This window comes from Gadus macrocephalus, chromosome 18, assembly GCF_031168955.1.
Source record: "Gadus macrocephalus chromosome 18, ASM3116895v1".
Taxonomy (NCBI): domain Eukaryota; kingdom Metazoa; phylum Chordata; class Actinopteri; order Gadiformes; family Gadidae; genus Gadus; species Gadus macrocephalus.
Window position 1 is genome coordinate 5,255,740 of NC_082399.1, and position 15,468 is coordinate 5,271,207.

At 46.3% G+C, this 15,468-nt stretch overlaps 1 protein-coding gene across 1 annotated transcript in view; it reads right to left on the reverse strand.

Moving 5' to 3' along the window:
- Positions 1 to 11,294, reverse strand: part of rhobtb1 (Rho related BTB domain containing 1) — a 16,159-nt gene extending 4,865 nt beyond the window's left edge. The window contains exons 1-11 of the mRNA XM_060036310.1: positions 10,783 to 11,294; positions 7,433 to 7,631; positions 6,604 to 6,707; positions 4,402 to 4,587; positions 3,611 to 3,797; positions 3,182 to 3,406; positions 2,830 to 2,973; positions 2,313 to 2,509; positions 1,734 to 1,942; positions 1,366 to 1,484; positions 451 to 687 (exon numbers count right to left, since the gene is read on the reverse strand). Coding sequence (XP_059892293.1) covers positions 451 to 687; positions 1,366 to 1,484; positions 1,734 to 1,942; positions 2,313 to 2,509; positions 2,830 to 2,973; positions 3,182 to 3,406; positions 3,611 to 3,797; positions 4,402 to 4,587; positions 6,604 to 6,707; positions 7,433 to 7,615 — 1,791 coding nt within the window. The 5' untranslated portion in view covers positions 7,616 to 7,631; positions 10,783 to 11,294. The remainder of the gene's footprint in view (positions 1 to 450; positions 688 to 1,365; positions 1,485 to 1,733; positions 1,943 to 2,312; positions 2,510 to 2,829; positions 2,974 to 3,181; positions 3,407 to 3,610; positions 3,798 to 4,401; positions 4,588 to 6,603; positions 6,708 to 7,432; positions 7,632 to 10,782) is intronic.
- Positions 11,295 to 15,468: the final 4,174 nt, after the last annotated feature.

Here is a 15,468-nt window from a genome sequence, read left to right on the forward strand (position 1 = left end):
AGAGCGCAGGAGGGGACAGAGGAGGAGGAGGAGGAGGAGCGAGGAGAGGAGAGGAGAGGGAGTGAGTGAGGGAGGGGTCGGGTAGGGAAAGTGAGACAGAGATGGAAAGAGATGACGTCAGTTTTTTTCTCATACATTAATCATCAACCCGAGTGTTTCATAAGCTCAGAAGGCAGGTGCACGCCCACACTCCAAAATGTAGGGAATGACAGTTGGGCAGGTTGGAAACACACACACACAAACACGTACACACTATGTGTGTGCATAGATTTAGAACATTGTTTTTTGTTATTTTGTATCAAGATAGAAAATAGGTCAAAGAGGCTAAAGGCTCAGAGTTGTTTGCGTCAGCTGTCGAAACTGAAGTCGAACACGGTGATTCAGACTCGGCCCCATGTAGTCACTGAAATGGTCGCAGGCCTGCCATTTTGTCTGCCTGAACACTCCAACCTTCCTTTGTTTCGAGTACATCAGGGACGGTGACTCATTCTTAGCGGTGACATGCGTCTGACGGCAGGGGACGGCCCCTATTCTACCTGTGAGTGCCGTGAGTCGAGGCAGGCACAGTCTGTTGGCCAGAGCAGTCAGCTCCATGGGGTCCAGCTCTGGTCCGGGGGACAGGCTGTCTGTGTACAGGTACTCCAGCACCGACTGCATGCACACGCGGCTGGTGTTCGGGAACACCACCTGAACACACAGGATTGGATGAATAGGATTGTACTTGCACACAATCGTCTACTTTTCACAGATACGGACAGACTTTTTGATGCATGGCAAATCAAGGATGACTTTTAGGACGATGTGATGAGATTGTATGGTTCACAAAATGGTCAAACAATTTTTTAATGAGCGGAAATTATCAGAAGACTGAGGGAAAGGGTTGGAGAGCATAAAGACATGACAACACAAGCACTAAAACCTTAAACAGCTCTCCTCTCAACCATGTAGCTGAGCCAACACAAGTCATTTCCATTAATTGGTTAGCTTCTTTTGCATCTTTCCATTGGTATGGTTGTTTGGATATTCATCCATTCCTGTTCACAAACCGATCAGTTAAGTCGCCACCATAAACACTAAAAGGCTTTTTGGTGATATTGATTCTTAACACACACATTTTTTTATTTTATTTTATTTTTTCTCTGAAGCACTTTGAGATTCTTGAATATAAAGTGCATTATAAATAAAATGTATTATTATTATTATTATTATTATTATTATTATTATTATATACAGGTCCACATTGACCTATACCGAACACCTGTACTGAACATGATCTGCCCTTCATTTTATAAAACAACAATAAATCACGATCCTGAAGAAAATGGCTTACATATGAACTACCCTGAAAGTACTTAATGTTCCTACCTCATTGTTGCAGCTTTCCATGAAGGACCCTCCGAATAACACAGCCATCCAATCACAGCTTGCGATCAGCAAGGGCTTATGGGCACTGATGGTGCCGTCATCCAATCGAAACGTGACATCTGTGAGCGGTTGGCCCAGAAAGAAACAATCAAACAGTCAAGGCCTAAAGAAGACAAACATATGGAGGCATTTCGTTTGTTGCATGTTCTCTTTGAGGTCTGTACAGCACTTAGAGATTGCCGCACTATGAAAAGTGCTTTATAAATAAATTGAATTAAGGTTCCTGCTAATCCTGTCATTTTGACTGACTTCTGGACTTGATTTCTTGACTCTGCTGCTTCCCAAGGACAACGGCAGAACCGACAAACCTGTGAATGTGTTCTTGGTCAGGCACTCCTTGATGCGGTTGGCCTTGCGGACATGGAACGCCTTGGTGATCTCTTGGTTCATGAAGGCCTCTTTGTTCATGATGTTCTCAACCATCATCCTCAGGTCAAACACCTCCAGGACCTCCGCGATCTGGGCTATCTTCATCAGGTCCCTCTCTTTCTCGTCCAGCTCCCCCGTGTACAGAAACCTGTTGGTGTGTGAAGAGCGTGGGGTGTCATGGGTGATTCAAGTGGTCGCTGTTGACAGAGGTCTTATGTGTCACATTATATGCAGATCTCTGTTTTGTTTGCAAGAGATCCAGCTAACGTCAATGCCTCATCATTCATCCACCCAACTTAAACTTGGTTGTTGTGTGGGTCTTCCATCAAGTTCCATTATCCAGACCCCTGACTTTACAGTAACTCAGCCATCCTGGCCGAATCACAACTTCTATGCCGAAATGGCTGTTGATGGAGTTCTTCTAATGGCATTTTAGATGTGTTTGCAAAAAGGCCTAAGCTTTCCCTATAGACAGTATAAAAATGAGCTGTCAAAACTATCGGTTAAAGACAACACACCTCAGCACTGCACTGAAGGGGCCGAGCTGAATGGAATAGTCCATCTTGACCACGGTCATGGGGGCCAGGGTGTCTGTGACAGGGTTTGGTATGTTCTCCTTGTGGATGCTGTAGAAAGCCTTGCTCCATGAGGCCAGGGACAGCTTGGTGCGCCGGTGTTTCCCGCTGAAACTCATCATCCGCAAGGTGCCGTCGCTCTGCAACAGAGGGATGTATCCATCACTGGTAAACAATGCTGAAAGATGTGTTACCTTAAAGAAGAACCTGCAACATCACCGCTGTTTCCATAAAAATTCAAGGGGAAGTTGGACTCCAGGATTACCTTGGAAGCCCTCAGTGATATTGTAGACTCCAGGCTTACCTTGGAAGCCCTCTGTGATACTGTAGACTCCAGGCTTACCTTGGTAGCCCTCTGTGATACTGTAGACTCCAGGCTTACCTTGGTAGCCCTCTGTGATACTGTAGACTCCAGGCTTACCTTGGTAGCCCTCAGTGATACTGTAGACTCCAGGCTTACCTTGGAAGCCCTCAGTGAGCAGGGGGACAGGTTGGGCAGCACGGCCACCTCCTCCTCCGTGTCCAAACTGAGCGTCCTCATGAGATGGTCCCTGCCGTGTCTCTCTGTGACCACCAGACACTGGGACTCGTCCGAGAAGTCCATCTGAAATGTCCCACAGGGTTCATTCCGGTCCAAGTATACGGTTACCAGGGTTAAATCACCCATCAAGAATTGATCGATTCTGCCTATCAGGTTGCACACATTTAAGACCATCCTAAGAATATCTTTCTTTATTTTTGTTCTTTGATTCATTGCCATTGCCAAAACGGCAGGGTCTTCTAAAGTCACCGGATAAGATGCATCAACACACCTGAAAGAGATCATAGAACTTGGACGAGGACGTGGACAGGTAGATCTTGTGGGCAAAGAGCTGAGTGTGGTCTTGCAGGACAAACAGGACGTCGGCACACAGCGGGCTGTCCAGCAGGAGGCGGGCCCCCCGAGACCGGCTCCTGGGGACCACCTCCGGGATCTTGATGAGCGGGGGAGGGGCTTTTGGGGGGAGGAAGGGCGCCTGGAGGAGGGGCTTCTGGACCTGATACAAGGGAGGGCAGAGGGCACAATCTCATTGACAATGCTGTCCAAAAACTTGGACAAGTTGTCGTAAAAATTTAGAAAAAATTGTAAAATAAGGACTGAGAATGGAAATAATGGAAAAAAAAAATAGAATGGAAATAATCAAAAAGTAATTTCAAGCATTTTGTATTTTATAACATTTTGTACTGTGTACGCGATGTACCTTGCGCAGGTGAGACTTCCAGAACTGCAGGTGGCGCCGTGAGATGAGAGCGGCTCGTATGGCGTTGTCAAAGATGTCCTTGATGCCAAACTGGTCGAAGACGCTGGTCTCGTAGTAGGGGATCCCCAGCTCCTTGGCCACCTCTCGGCCGCTTTCCGGTGGCAAGATGTCTCCCTGTTTTATAGGCCTATGAAGACAGACAAGGTGAAGGGCAAACCGTCAAATTAAAGAATGTAATATTCTTTGTTTATTTCAGATTGTTTAATTGCCATTGTAACGATGGTAGCTCAGGAGGTACAGCAGGTCATCTGGCAAAGGGAAGGTTGCTGGTTTGATACCCTGCTTTTCTTCGCGAAGTGTCAAGAGACAAGACGAGAGGCCAGACACCTAAACCCTAACTGCTCCCGAACAGCTGGCTGTTGCTTTGCATGGCTGACATGATTGGTCGTATGAATGTGTGTATAAATGGATGACTATGAAGGCACTAATTATAAAAATCATCGAATGGCCATATGCAATAATAGTGCTTTATAAATGCGTCCATTTACCATCACCATCCTTTCTGTCCCAATATAATGCTCAGCATGTCGACAAGCAAGCGCAGCATCAAACCCTACATCGAGAGTTTCATTCAAGAACACACCTGGGTTCTCTAATAGAAATGGGAGAAAGCTTTATTGCTTGCGGCATAAAATGACCCATCCGTTCACACACTAAGGCTTAAGGATGCCCAGAATCAGGGGCGCTGCATATCCAATGTATTCTTCGCCTCTCGTTGTGTGAGGTTGTACCTGGCCATTGGTCTTCTGGCCCGGTTCACAGCCTCTAGGTCAGCGTATCGCAGGTCCAGCTGGCAGCCCACCAGGATGACGGGGGTCCGCGGGCAGAAGTGCTTTATCTCCATGGACCACATGGTCTTCACGTGGTGCAGAGAGTGAGGGTTGGCTATGGAGAAGCAGAGCACCACTACATCTGACCTGAAATAGGAGAGAGAGAGAGAGAGAGAGAGAGAGAGAGAGAGAGAGAGAGAGAGAGAGAGAGAGAGAGAGAGAGAGAGAGAGAGAGAGAGAGAGAGAGAGAGAGAGAGAGAGAGAGAGAGAGAGAGAGAGAGAGAGAGAGAGAGAGAGAGAGAGAGATATATGTGAAGTGTTACCTGCAAGCTAGTACTTTTTTCTAGAACTGCATATAGAGTGATGAAATATTTTCCCGGTACCTAACATGCATACGTATGATGTAGGTATGTATATTTGTGTGTGTGTGTTCATGCCTGTGTGTCTGGTAGTGGCTGTGCGTGCGCGAGTGTGTGTGTGTACTTTGAGAAAGTGCACTACTGCTTAAATTATTTTAAAATCGACCGTTCGTAATCAATTCGTTTTAGATTATCAGCACAAACCTTTACAATGAATACATTCCAGAAACAGTATAAAGATTAAGATGGTCCTGAAACCCGGCCATCTATTTTGAAGTAGTGTACTATTCGAAGCAATAGAGAGCAAGATGCAAGCTAGGAGCACACATCCATCTGAAATGCGGCCACCGAGCTGGACAGAAGTGAACAGGATGAAGGGACAACCGTGCAGAAGTCCGTTCATCATGGCTTTGCAGACAGACAGAGGTGCATCAGAGCGAGCCAAATGCCATCGATCTCTTATCAACGCTTTGATAGCGAGGAAAGTGTTGTACTTTAAACCCGAGTGCTTAGTCTAGATCCCTCAATCAAAACAACCCATGTATTTGTGGATAACCTTCTGGAAAACTGTACTTAGTTTAGCCGTTTGAAGGCTATCTCAGGCTAAAGTGAAAGGTGATAAACACAAAAACAAGCAACAAAAGTGCCTCCACTCCCATGTTTCAGGGCTTGACCAATATCTGCATTTCTATCGAAAGATCTGGCAAAGACTCTTTTTAACCTTGGCCATCAGAGCGACATTAAAGCTGAGTGGCTTTGGTCCAGTCTCTGCCAGAAGGCATTAGGGAGTCTGAACTCTCTGTTACGTAACGCTAATACTGTGCGGCAAATGTACAGAGGTCTGAAGGGGAAATGTGGGTTTGGATTACGGTCAACTGACAAGTTCCGTTAAATCACCATAACACTTTTCCTCTACGGTTGTAGGCTCTCTGGCTGGCTAGAAGTCAAAAAGTTGTTTTAACGTCTAAGAGGTATTCACTGATATGGAGATGTTGTAGAATGTTCTGTTTGACTGTATTACATAGGACTACAAGAAAAAATAAAAGTGGGTCTTTTGTGCCGGGAAGTCTTTGATATGAAGGTCGTCCTGGCGATCTGCTGACACGGGTTGGATGGTCGTGCAGGTGACCCCAGAGAATAACGGTAAGAGGCTGAGGGAGGACAGGAAACTGGGCCAACTAGTCACTTAGCGAGGAGTAAACAGGACGGGCAAGAATTGATGCCCTCGCAGAGGCAGATCTATACTGCGCCGGCCTGAGAGAATGTAGGTTGTGCTCCGGCACGTGAGCCAGTAAACGGAGCAGAGAGGCGTTTTTAAAGACAGGGGCTTTGAGATTGTTTGCGGAGAGTCCTGGGAAAGTCAAATCGGATTCTCACGAGAACACTGTTACGAAACACAAGTTTGGCGATGTGATGTTTTTTATTTCATTTATGTAGGTTGGCACCTCAAACGAGGCTTTAGGAGGCTTGGCTGACCACGGCACTCAATCAGAGGGGGGAGATGGCCTTAAGTACCCTAAGAGTAGAGTGCAAGACTGAGAGGCTTGCAGTAGCAGTGGGAGGCAGAAAGCCAAGAGTACATCTCAATAATGTCCTGCAGTATGTGTTCACTGAACGCTGAAAGCTGCGGTAACAGCTTGGTGGTGTTGGATCTGAGGCCAGGCTAAAGGCTCCCTTCCTGTGTTATTTGATGCTTCTGAGAAGATGGACATCGAAAACATAAAGTATAGACGTGCTCCAACTGCTCTAGTCTACACCCGGACACACACAATCACACATCCATTCAAACCACCATGTGTCCTACCGGCCGTAAGCAAAGCGCCTGTCTTTGTGGTGATCTCCAAATGTGTCCCACAGCCGTAGAGAAACACTGACCTCGTCCACCACATCTCTGGATCGCTCCAGGACCTGGGGGAGAAACCATCATAGACACACACAATGATGTCCGGTACATAATAGTAGAGTCATAGCGGATTCAGCTTCAGACCCAGACAGATGACGGGTGAGATGACTCAATTATAGATCACCCTGGTCGGTCAATCTCTATAAAGACTGAAGTATTGCCACCCACCATCTCATCCATGAGTGGCTTGCCATCCATTAGGGGCGTCAATACCGTTGACACAGAGTATGATCATTTCGACCACTTACTATATATTTATAGACCCAGATTGTACATCAATGGATAAAAATGAAGGGACAATGATGATGTCTCTACACACTTGTACCCGACAGTTCCACAGGGTTATAGAGACCTCCAACCTCTAGGGGTAGCCCAAAACCACTTCTAACACCACCACGGCACCTGTTTCTCTGAAAGGTGACATATTATACCACCAGGTGTGAGTCTAATTTGGCCGTTACAAGCCGTTTTGGAAATCTGCCTCTTCTGACATCAAAAGTGGGCGTGCCACCTAGATGTATGAAGGATAGATGAGCAGCGTTTGCTACAGTCCACTGGGTCGGCTGGTAGACTGATCTATCCAGCACAAATCTAGGTGGACACACCCACTTGTGATGTCACTAAAAAGCAGGAAGAGGCAGATTTTCAAAACGGCTTGTAATGGCTGATCACACTCACACCTGGTGGTATAATATGGGACCTTTAAGCCCACATGCATTAGTAGTAGTACCTCCTGGCAGACGCGGTACTGGTCGATGGCCCAGACGGTGGGGACGTGTGTGGCCAGCAGCTGGTACTGGGTGAGGGTGGTGTTGCAGGCCCGGGCACAGATGAGCCGGGTCTTCCCCACGGCGTTGTCCCCCACCACCACACACTTGATGGTCTCCACGTTGGGTCGCTCGTAGTCCATCATCTACCTCGAGGGGAAACTTCAGGGGGCGGAGACACAGCAGTTAGCAAATAGCTCAACTGATGATGGGTCCTATTTCGACATCACTCAAAATTTTGAAATTTCTTCCTAAAATTATGACATAATGAGTTATTATTATAAGTAATAATCCTTTATAAGTCATAATCCTGCATATGAGTCCATAGGCAACATCACAGCCCCGCTATTATCATTATCATTTTATAATTATTATCTGTTATTAAATCCCCTCCCAGTTGCCCAGAAGTACACTCCCAGTTACCAAGAAGAATGACCGCAGTCTAACCCCTGGAATATGACTTTATGGTTTCAGAGTGTCTGCGCATGCGTAAAGGTTTTTGTGCCAGTATGATTTGTGTGGATCCTCGAAACACACCAAAATCCTAAGCATTGATTCTGTATGTTGTGCTTATTGATGTATTTGCTCTGCTTAAATAGCCTCGTGCCAGGAAGCCATTATTTGAAAGCTATTATCTTATTCTGGTGCTACGCGGCTCTGATTACATAGACACATATCACATTAACAAGGTTGATATCTGTCACGCACACACAGACACACACACAGACACACAGACACACAGACACAGACACACACACACACACACACACACACACACACACACACACACACGCACGCACCTCATCTGACCCATTCCAGGCTCAAGGGTAATTTGAATCCGTTTTCTTTTTCTATTCTTTGTATATGCTGTTACAAAGTCTGTGCCAGTAAGTGCCACACTAAAATGCACAAAACATCATGGGCTCCAGCGATACCACAGATGGTTGAGAAGCCAGTGACGGCTTTACAGAGAAGCCTTAAGCCATACTGTATTGTAGCATGCAGTCGTCAGAGCGACATGACCTGCAGGATGGAAGGTCTATAAGGACCACTTCAACTGTTGAAGGGTCTTTCTGCCATTGGTGCATCAGTTGTTATCCTGAAGCTGCAATCAGCAAGTTATGCTCAGCCAGCTTTGTTTTGATTAAATCATGTTTTGATTCGGTCTCGTGTTTCTCACGTATTTGTTTGGCCAATGCATGAGAATCAAGAGACTCAATCAAAACACAACGTAATCAAAACCAAGTCAGGCTGATTGCAGCTTTGAAGACAGGGGCCCTTGCTGCGCTGACATACATCTGATCATGTCCCATCTTTCCCACTTATTGTCTACTTATTGTCTCTCATTTCATTGTCTTCACTGTGAATCATAAACCCTTTGAACTGACTACCTACTGCAGGGCACTGCTAACAACTACTCTATCTATATACTGATGGTGACAAATAACAGCAATTTAACCAGGGCCAGGGGCCGACATCTGTAGGTTAATGCCTTGATTTTGATCACAAATCAAGCCAGAGCCAGCTCATTTGTATTACACCTGTGTTTACACCTGCTCATTACCCAAATCCTGATGGTTGACACCCATATATACAGCTGATTGCTTTTCTGAAGCAGAACTCCTTTTTCCTGGCGAGGTCATTCTTTCAGCGCCGCGTTAACCTTGGTCTGCCTTATCTCTGCTGTCTGTGTGATGCAACGTCACCGTATGCTGACTAACCGTCCGGCTGTCTGTCTGTTCGGCCCTCCCTGTGCCCGAATTAGCCCCCCTTAGATCTGAGGCCCGCAGACCAACTGGCCCAAACACCCACTCCTGGTCACTCACTGGTGCATCTTCTAAAGGAATACTACTGACGTAACAACCAAAGCACCATTGTGCAAGAGGAAGGTAACGACTTATGAACAACAGGGGGATGGAAAACAAAACATGAAAATGTTTCCTTTGCGTTCTGAACGCAGAGGAAGATATGACCATGAGTAAAGCCAAAACACTGCAAACTAGCGCAGTATATTATGAAGTCAGCACAGCCTGATCAAGATGTCATTCAATTCCCCAACGAACACACAACATGCTGGCTCAAATGGCCTCTACACTTTTGCATGGATATGGTTGGCTGGAACAGCACCATGGATTCACTGCAGATGGATCCTCTTCAGCATGGGCATGAACGACGGGGAACGACGGGAAGGAGTGGAGTGGAGGTGTGTAGGCAATAATCACTGGATTCCGCTACCCACCCGATTCACGTTCTATCTCTGCATTAGTCACCTTGCGATCAGGAACTCATGCTAAGAAGTTATCATTTTCTGCAATGGAAATGTTGACCCATTTGTTAGTGTTTATCTTTTTACGTCTTTGGGAAAACACACACGCACGCACGCACGCACGCACGCACGCACGCACGCACGCACGCACGCACACACACACACACACACACACACACACACACACACACACACACACACACACAATTCATTCTAAAAAACTGACAGGCCAGTTCAGTGTGCCTTTCTCGTTAAAATGCACCCTTCTTGTTATATCACCTTTTAATCCTCAGAGATAAGCTTTAAGTGGAAAGGAGTGACGTTTTATGTGTTGCATCGCGACCACTCTTGTCAGGAAGTTATTCCTGCAGCACTCAGCTGATGGGAGCACCAGGCTGAGCCGACGAGGTGGGATGTTGTGATGTAACGTTCAACATTTAGGTGGAGCAGTTGCCCTGAGAAACAGGAAACCATGCCATGCCTCGCGGGACATAGACCTGTCAACCAGCTTGTTTTGCGGGCATATTCACCCGGCGGACAGTGATAGGGATTTTATCTTTAAGGAAGATAAAGACATGGCTTTTACAAAGTGCTGTCGGAAAAAATGGCATGAAACACACCACAACACGCAAAACAATTAAACCGTCAAAACCGTCACAATGCATTATTTTGGGATTATGTGAATTCTGACGTCAACTGCTTGACCTTTAATCGACGTCACAGCATCGTTCTATAAAAGGGCACAGCTGCTTCCACCGGAACTTTTCCGTCAAGACGGAGGCAATGTTGCAATACATTCAGGTGTTTGAGTCATGCACACTTTAAGAATGCATGGCAGCTCAGTGCCAAACTGTAAGTAGCTTGCTACTACAATATACAATATGCGTTCAATACGATCCGATGTGACTGATGTAACTCTATTGTAAGCAATAATGGTCACACTTCAATAGAAGCCTATACTCTGGCTTCACGGACACCACCCCTTCGCCTTTGTTCTCTCCACTCAGGTGCGGCACTGAGGTGTAAAGGAGTAAATTTTAAGCCTACCGTTTCCACCGAGCAAGATAGGTCCGCCTTACCCGAGGGAAAAAAAAACAAAAACCTGCAGTCAACACTTCAAAGTAAGTGTGCAAAAGTAACCTCGTGACACGAGCACGGACGGCAGCACACACATACACACACGCACACACACTCACACTCATACACTCGCAAACACACACACACACACAGGCACACACACACGCACACGCACACGCACACGCACACACACACACACACACACACACACACACACACACACACACACACACACACACACACACACACACACACACACACCCAAAACACTACAACAGCGCTATACGCGACGCTATCTGGCGAGGATCATGCCGTCATGGTGTGGTTACAGCCACACAGCGTCCGGCTCGTGGAGCAGTTAATCCGCGCCCTGGTCTTCAGCCGTGGTTGAATACTATCTGGCGTGTAGCAACTCTGTCCTTCCACCAGCCAGACATCCTGCTCTTACAGGGGCTGGAAAGACGAGCAGAGCGAGGGAGGGAGGGAGGGAGAAGAGAGAGAGAGAGAGAGAGAGAGAGAGCGCGAGGATGAGAGAGAGAGCGATGGAGAGAGGGAAAGGATAAGGGACACAGAGAGAGAGAGCGTGTGTATGTGAGAGAGAGAGCGAGAGAGAGAGAGAGAGAGAGAGAGAGAGAGAGAGAGAGAGAGAGAGAGAGAGCGAGCGTGAGAGAGGAGTCAAGCTGCGAGATCATCTGCAGGCGTGCTGCACGCGGGCCGACGACGACGTGGATGCGATGCATTGTGACGTCAACGACCCCGTTCTATTTATAGCGCCGAGCGGCGTACGATTTCATTCAGGAAAAAGAAGGTGGCGTGCTCGAGAGGGAGAGCGAGAGAGGGAGAAAGCTGGTGGAGAGCGGGATGGAGTCATGCTCATTGACGGTGCAGGTCGTGCGGTTTACTGTATGCACACCAGCCCAAACACCTGCACCTTGTTTGTTTATTATATCATGCATATTGATGATATATATAATAATAATAATAATAATAATACATTTAATTTAGAGGCGCCTTTCAAAACACCCAAGGTCACCTTACAGAGCATATAGTCATCATACAATTTTTTAAAAAAACAAGGCAGTGTGGAAAAAGATAAATAAATAAATAAATAAACATAATAATAATAATATATATATTACACATAACAATATCCATCCATCAATCATCATCTGTCGGCCAAATTGAAAGACAATCAGTTCATGAGCTTCATTTCGTTTTAGTTCGATATATATTCCCAACACCTTTTTAATACCACATACATTCCTTGTCTTTGTGTCACCATGAAGTTTAGTTGTGCCGTTCCGCTCGGCTAAATCGTAACTCATCTGTAAGGAAGGACCAGCTTGCCGTTGTGCAGGTGTATTTATCTGCACTGTGTTTTGACTCTGCAGCTGCTCAGAGTGTTAAATCATTTCAGCTTGTCGGTGCCCTTGTGTTGGCTTGTTTTGAAAACCAAAGCGTTGCGACGCCTCGTGTGTTCGCGTCGGCGTGTCTGCTGATTCTGGATGTCTCTGAGATTATCATTTGTCAGCGCCAGACATGGGGAGTGGTCAGAAGTGAGTTGGGAACATGAAAACACGCACTGGAAATGAATCATGACTGAGGAGCGGAGAGGGTATAGGACTCCAACGGGAGGCTCCTCGAGCCCAAATGTCCCAGAGTGCCTTGCTTTTCTTTTAGTAGCTTCTTCCCATCCGCCTTAGCCTCCCCTCCCCTCTATCCTCCTTAACCTCTTCATCCTCCACCGTCTTCGCTTCAGCCTCACCGTTTCCTGTGGCAGTTGCTCTCCAACACACTAACACACATTCTCTTTCTCTCTCTATCGTCTCTCTCTCTCTCTCTCTCTCTCTCTCTCTCTCACTCACTCACTCACTCACTCACTCACTCACTCACTCACTCACTCACTCTCTCTCTCTCTCTCTCTCTCTCTCTCTCTCTCTCTCTCTCTCTCTCTCTCTCTCTCTCTCTCTTCTCTTTCTCTTTCTCTTTCTCTTTCTCTCTCTCTCTCTCTCCTTCTCTCTCTTCTCTCACACACTCCCTCACTCCCAAACACACACCCACACACACTCCCCTCCCCTCTCACTCACTCTCTCACACACACTCACACACTTTCTCGCACACACACACACACACACACACACTTTCTCTCTCTCACACACACACACACACACACACACACACACACACACACACACACACACACACACACACACACACACACACACACACACACACACGATGACTCTCGGTTTCACATCATTCACAGATACCAGCTCACATGAATCACAGCGTGAAGGGCGTGTGAGATGAGGCTTTTATTTATGGATGTGCAGACAACACAAACAACAGTTATGCACTTACAGAGGTGCGCACTCTAGAGCAAATAACAAACGGGATGAAGAATAGCACACCTGCAGACGCAGCTGCTGCATGCATACTCAAACATGACTTATGAACCTGTGAAGAGAAAACAACACAATGCTTGCTTTTACTAGTACCAACCAGCCATAAGATGTCATTGAGTTTGAAAGGGTTTGCCCCCTCGCATTTAGCCAAACATGACGCTTTGTCTGATGGGGCTTGAGTCCCGGTCTCAGTCAGATGTTAGCCCAGGCTCAGGTCCGAAGGGCTGGGGGGTGGTCTACAACACAGGCCCACTTGTCCCTCCCCATCCCCAGATATCTGAGAAGTGTGCCGACCATGGCCTTGTCAAGAAGCCTAAGAGGGTTAACCCTGATGGTGTGGGAAGATTTGACTAAATACTCAGAAAGATTATAATCAGTATCTTGCATTATATGCAATATGAATGAGATAAGTGTGGAAAAACACTGGGGGTCTTTTATGAGTCTCACGAGGAGACTCTTGATTCTTAAAAAGACCATCCAATGTTCTGTGCCTCCAGTATGTTCTAATATTCCTTGTACAATATAATTCTTCCGATGGGATCGAGACAACCTCATGGTATGAAATTGTTGTGAAAGGAATGGATAAGGAAGGCTAGGTTAAAGGATACGGGAAACTGGGTGGAAGGCTTGCCATCCTGCAAACCAAGTAGCACTTGAAATACATAAATAGCAAGAAACGCTAGGTTAGGTTGAAGCCATGTATGGGCATTGTTTGACGACAACCCTGGCTTGGAGCTTATGGGAGGATCACAGAGCGAGACGATGCAAACGTTATAGTCCCTTAAGGGTTTAAGTGTTGTACTTTCCACAACAATGGTAAGCCACGTTGAGCGGCGTCATGTGGAGGGATGCTTCCCTCCTGCAGCCCGTGCTGAGCTCAACCTACTGGCAGACGTCCCAGGCCCGTTGGCCCAGGCCCGTGTCCCGCTAACCTCCAAGCTCAGAGCATTATCTCCAGAGCCTCCAGGAGATGCTTTTATTAGAATAATGCCAGGGAGACGGCTTGGTCATCCTGCGCCGTCAGAGAGCGCAGCAGACGTCTCCTGCCGTGCGTCTGTCTGGGACGGAGGACGGCTCCCTGGCCGCGGGCCGTAGAGAAGAGACAGACAGAAGGACTGACGTGTGCTGGACACCGGAGGACTGTCTGCAGGAGATGGGCTTCAGCCACAGCTGATACTTGCGTTCTCACTTGAGCCATGGCTCAGAAGGAGAACAGAAATAGAGGAATACGGTTACAGCCCTACAGCGAGATTGACAAAATGATGATGCTCTTGCACACATATATGGTAAAGGTTGTATCTTACTGCATACATATTTTTATTTAACTATACAGTGACACATTAGAATAAGGATACAATAATAAACCATTAGAACCTTATTGTAAAGTCTTACCAACAATACAAATAATAGCCCAGTTGTAGTATTTATTTTTACAAATTATGCAGTTTTACAATTTGATTCCACAGTAAATAAATGGATCAATTCAATCACTGATGTGATTCAGCAAATGATTAAGCGGTGTGCGGGCTCAGTCCGAGACAGATGGTCAGGGTCAAATAAGCCCACGGCTCAATCTAACGCCCCCTGCTGCATGTACACACGTAACCACCATTATGTAACTGTCCAAATCAGCAAACTGTGTTCCCAAAGACCATCATGTCTGTTGACCAATCTTCCATCCATTCTATTCAAAAAAGTCAGTGTACCTGTGTGTTTGTTTGTGTGTGTTTATGTGTGTGTTTGTGTGTGTGTTTTTGTGAACATGTGTGCGTGTGTGTGTGCGTGCATGCGTGTGTTTGTGTGTTTGTGTGTAAGCCAGTGTAATAACATTCATTTTTGCATGTCGGGCCTGTTTTGAAGGATCAATACATGCTTTTATTTTATGTGTATTTATTGGGATTAGTTCAGAAAATATATAACAGGAATCTCCTGAAGATTCTCTCCAGATAGGACCACAACACAGGAAAGATGAAAAACGAATGCAACAAATGAGAATCAGGATTGCTCTCAGCAGCACATACAGCGTGCACTCCAAAATAAGAAAATCTAAAGAGCTCTAAATCAAACAATTGGTGTCAAAGCTCAGAATGAAGAGATCATGCATGACTTCTTGTGTATGAGCCGTTTTCACACACTGTTAAAGGTCCCCAAACAACATGAATCATTGATTCATTGTTAAATTGTTCCGTCAAATTGGATTCACAATCGGGTACTTGTCATCTCTGCTGCTGCAGCTGCTCTGTGTTTGTCT